Source organism: Morus notabilis, unplaced genomic scaffold (genome assembly GCF_000414095.1).
Source record: "Morus notabilis unplaced genomic scaffold, ASM41409v2 Scaffold109, whole genome shotgun sequence".
NCBI classification, from domain to species: domain Eukaryota; kingdom Viridiplantae; phylum Streptophyta; class Magnoliopsida; order Rosales; family Moraceae; genus Morus; species Morus notabilis.
In genome coordinates, this window is record NW_010363046.1 from 558912 (window position 1) to 562267 (window position 3356).

Consider the following 3356-nt stretch of genomic DNA (forward strand, 5'->3'; position numbering starts at 1 on the left):
GTTTTTAGGGTATTCTCTGGTACGCTTCTAATTTTTCTAATCATTAAATCTGTATATTTTTTAATTTTTATATAATTTTATATAAATCTAATGATTAGAAAATTTAGTATACTGATATGTTAGCGTAGGAGAAAATATCTCTTTTTTATTATTACTATTATGGTTGATGTTATTTTCTTGTAGCTGCCCCTTTTGGTTAGTGTGTTTGTTGGCGCTGTCCTTTTTGGCTAGTAGTTTCATAGTTAAAAACGTGCTGTGAGGGAGTTCTTAAACAAAATCAACCGTTTTTTTTGCTAATCAAAATCAACCATTAGTTTGAGAGAGAAATATCAAATGCCTTCCACAATATCACCACGTGTTGTATATCTTTCTTTTTCTATTCATGTTTTTCTTTCTTTTTTTTTTCTTTTTCTTTTTTGTTTTCTTAAAACAATAATATATTTTCTGACTAGTAGGAGGAAAATGTGTTTTAATCCTTCGAAGAAAGCAAACAAAAGATAAGACAATCAACTGGAGGGACCGACCTTTAAATATTTGTTTTCAGTAGGTAACAACAAATGCATATTGCTACTCAAGGAGGCGGAACTAATTTGGTACATCACATTCACACAAAATCAAAAGAATAAAATTTCCGGCCTTGAGATATTCTTGGAGTTGGAATCTGACCACACATTGTAAAAGTAAAATTTCAATAATCCTTCTGCCTCCTGTGTTTTTATTAGTGGGTTAACATATGTTTCGATATTCCTCTATTAATAGTAGTCACTCTTATCTTCAGGCTGACAAATATATATATATATATTTATATATTTATAGCAAGCAAATTCCTCTTACACACGAGAGATCAGGTTGGAATTTCACATTGCAAAATTACGTACCACCCCTTGCAAATTCCTCTTTCACATTTCAATTGCTCTTTTCTTTTACATATTCAATTTAAGGCCTCGTTCACTTCACCGATTCGAGTTTAGAATTTGAGTTTTGCTACAGTAAAAAGTTCTCAGAAACAGTCACATCTAACTTTTTTACTACAGTAAAAAGCTCTCACATAAAATCACATCTCAACTCAAATTACAAATTCAAATCAGTGAAGTGAACGGGCCCTAAGTACTTCGTTTTTTTTAGAATAGAAAAAAAAAGAAAAAGAAAAAGAAAAAAAATGATTTAAATAATTCAAAAAACAATTTAAATAATCAGCCATATAGAAAGGACTAAAATTAAAAACAAATAAAAGATAGGGTTAAATTTAGTTTTGACTTCTAAGAAAAACTCGTTGTCTCACTTCACCAGCCTCTTAAACTTTCAAGTGATACACTAATAGTCTCCGAGAATTATAAACGTTGCACTTTTAGTAATTCCATTCTAAAATCATTAAAAAATGATGGAATATATATATATATATATGCATGTGAAGTGGGCATCACACTTTTAATGAGGATTATTTAATAAAACTAATTAATAATTAATTTCCATTTCGGTTCAGGGGAGTACTCTCCATCTCATTTTGCCCCTGAGGGGGCCAAAAATTGAAATTAATTCTTTGTTTATTTTATTAAATTACCCTCATTAAAAGTGTTATGTGCACCTCACAAGTAAAATGCCTTCTATTTTTTGATGGTTTTGTGATGAAGTGACTAAAAGTGAAACGTTTGTAAATTTGAAGGGACATTAGTATGACACTTAGAAATAGGTAGAATGAGACCACAAGTATTCTTCCGAACTAAAATTTAATTAAATCCTAAAATACGTAGAAATGGAGCAATGAAGGTTCATTGAGCCATTAACCCCACCGCTTCCAGTGTGCACATGGTATTAAAAAAAAAAAAAAAAAAAAAAAAAAAAAAAAAAAAAGGAAAAAAGTGCAATGGTCAAGTGCCAAAACGCAAATAGCATTTAATATATACATTACACAACAAAAAAGTCAAGTAGTTATTGGACCATATTCATATTATCTTTCTCAGAAAAAGCACTTTCCTCTCCCTTTTTTTTTAAGGCCAACTAGATCTCCGTTACTTTCAACGCACACTTAAGCAACATGAACAAAATTTCAATACAAATATTATAAAAATATAATGCACTGAATCATGATCCTAATAAAATTTCCTTGAAACATTTCGAAATACACAAGCTACTAGCTTAAATTAACAACATATCACTAATTTAAGCTTAGGAAAAAGATGGAAAATAAAGCAGAAAAATAAACAATAATATCAAGAGAGCTAATCTTCCAAGTGATGGCCTTGATGAGAAGGAAGACGACTGATCATCCGGCGATCTATGAAGTGGCTCCTTGTAGTAGAAGGGGAAGTAGGGAAGGATAGGATCCGGTGGTGGCTGAGCACCGTAGTATCTATCATTAGGTGGAGGGTTGTAGTACGGATAGACACCAGTACTCGGCGGGGTAGGGTAGACTCCGGTAGGGGGCGGGTACGAGACAACCGATGGCGGCGTTGGTGTCGACGGAGTGGTGGGCGTGGCGCCGGTGCTTGTCGGCGGCGGATAGCACGGGTACTGGCACGGTTCATCGGAGAGTGTTGCCCTAGGGAAATTCATGAAAACTATGGAGGCCAAAAAGAGGGTGGAAATGAGAAGTTGGATTGAGGATTTGGCCATGGTGGTGTTTGGAGGAAACAGAAAGGAAATGGGAATGAAGAGAATAAAGGGGGGGGAAAAAATTAGTGGGAGAGTGGTTGTGAGGGAATGGATGACCTACACTGAGAGGGAAAGAAAGAAAGAGGAAAAAGAGCAAAAGGAGTTTTTTTTTTTTATTTATTTTTTTTTTTTAACAAATAGTAATAAAATAAATAAAAGGATTGAAAATAAAGTTTTAGGCACTTTTAAATATCTCATTTGTGATGATGTGATAGAATGATGCACACTTGTACACCGTGCGTTTTTTTAGACATGGTCCCCGTTCTTAGTAACTTATCAGAAAATTGATATATATCTTGAAGAAAAAAAAAATCCATAAATTAAAGGCAGAGAAGCCCTATAAAAAATTGAAAGCGGAAAGAAAATTATTTAATTGTATAGGCTCTATAATTTGAATAAAAAATCCTTCAAAATAATATATTGTAGAAAAGCTGTCTAGAGCGGGTAATTGCAATGATTGTACATGTGATATACCATACATGTCAAATTTAAAAAATGAATTTGTACCCAAAAAAAAAAATCTAAGAAATGAATAAGAATATGAAAAACATGACCTTATGACTATTACTACTTATTTTCTAGTTGCAACCAACAAACGAAATAAGGGCTTGATCCCACACCACTTTAAATTTGTACACCCAATTAGGCTATCAGATTTTGAATATAATTAGGCAGCACATAGAAATAATTGTTGTTGTTTACCA

The 3356-nt window shown here is 32.7% G+C and overlaps 1 protein-coding gene across 1 annotated transcript; it reads right to left on the reverse strand.

The window, feature by feature from the left end:
* Positions 1-2068: 2068 nt before the first annotated feature.
* Positions 2069-2731, reverse strand: LOC21400365 (leucine-rich repeat extensin-like protein 5). The gene has a single exon (XM_010103430.2). It carries the CDS (start codon positions 2611-2613, stop codon positions 2167-2169), a length of 447 nt encoding a protein of 148 aa, XP_010101732.1. The 5' UTR covers positions 2614-2731; the 3' UTR covers positions 2069-2166.
* Positions 2732-3356: the final 625 nt, after the last annotated feature.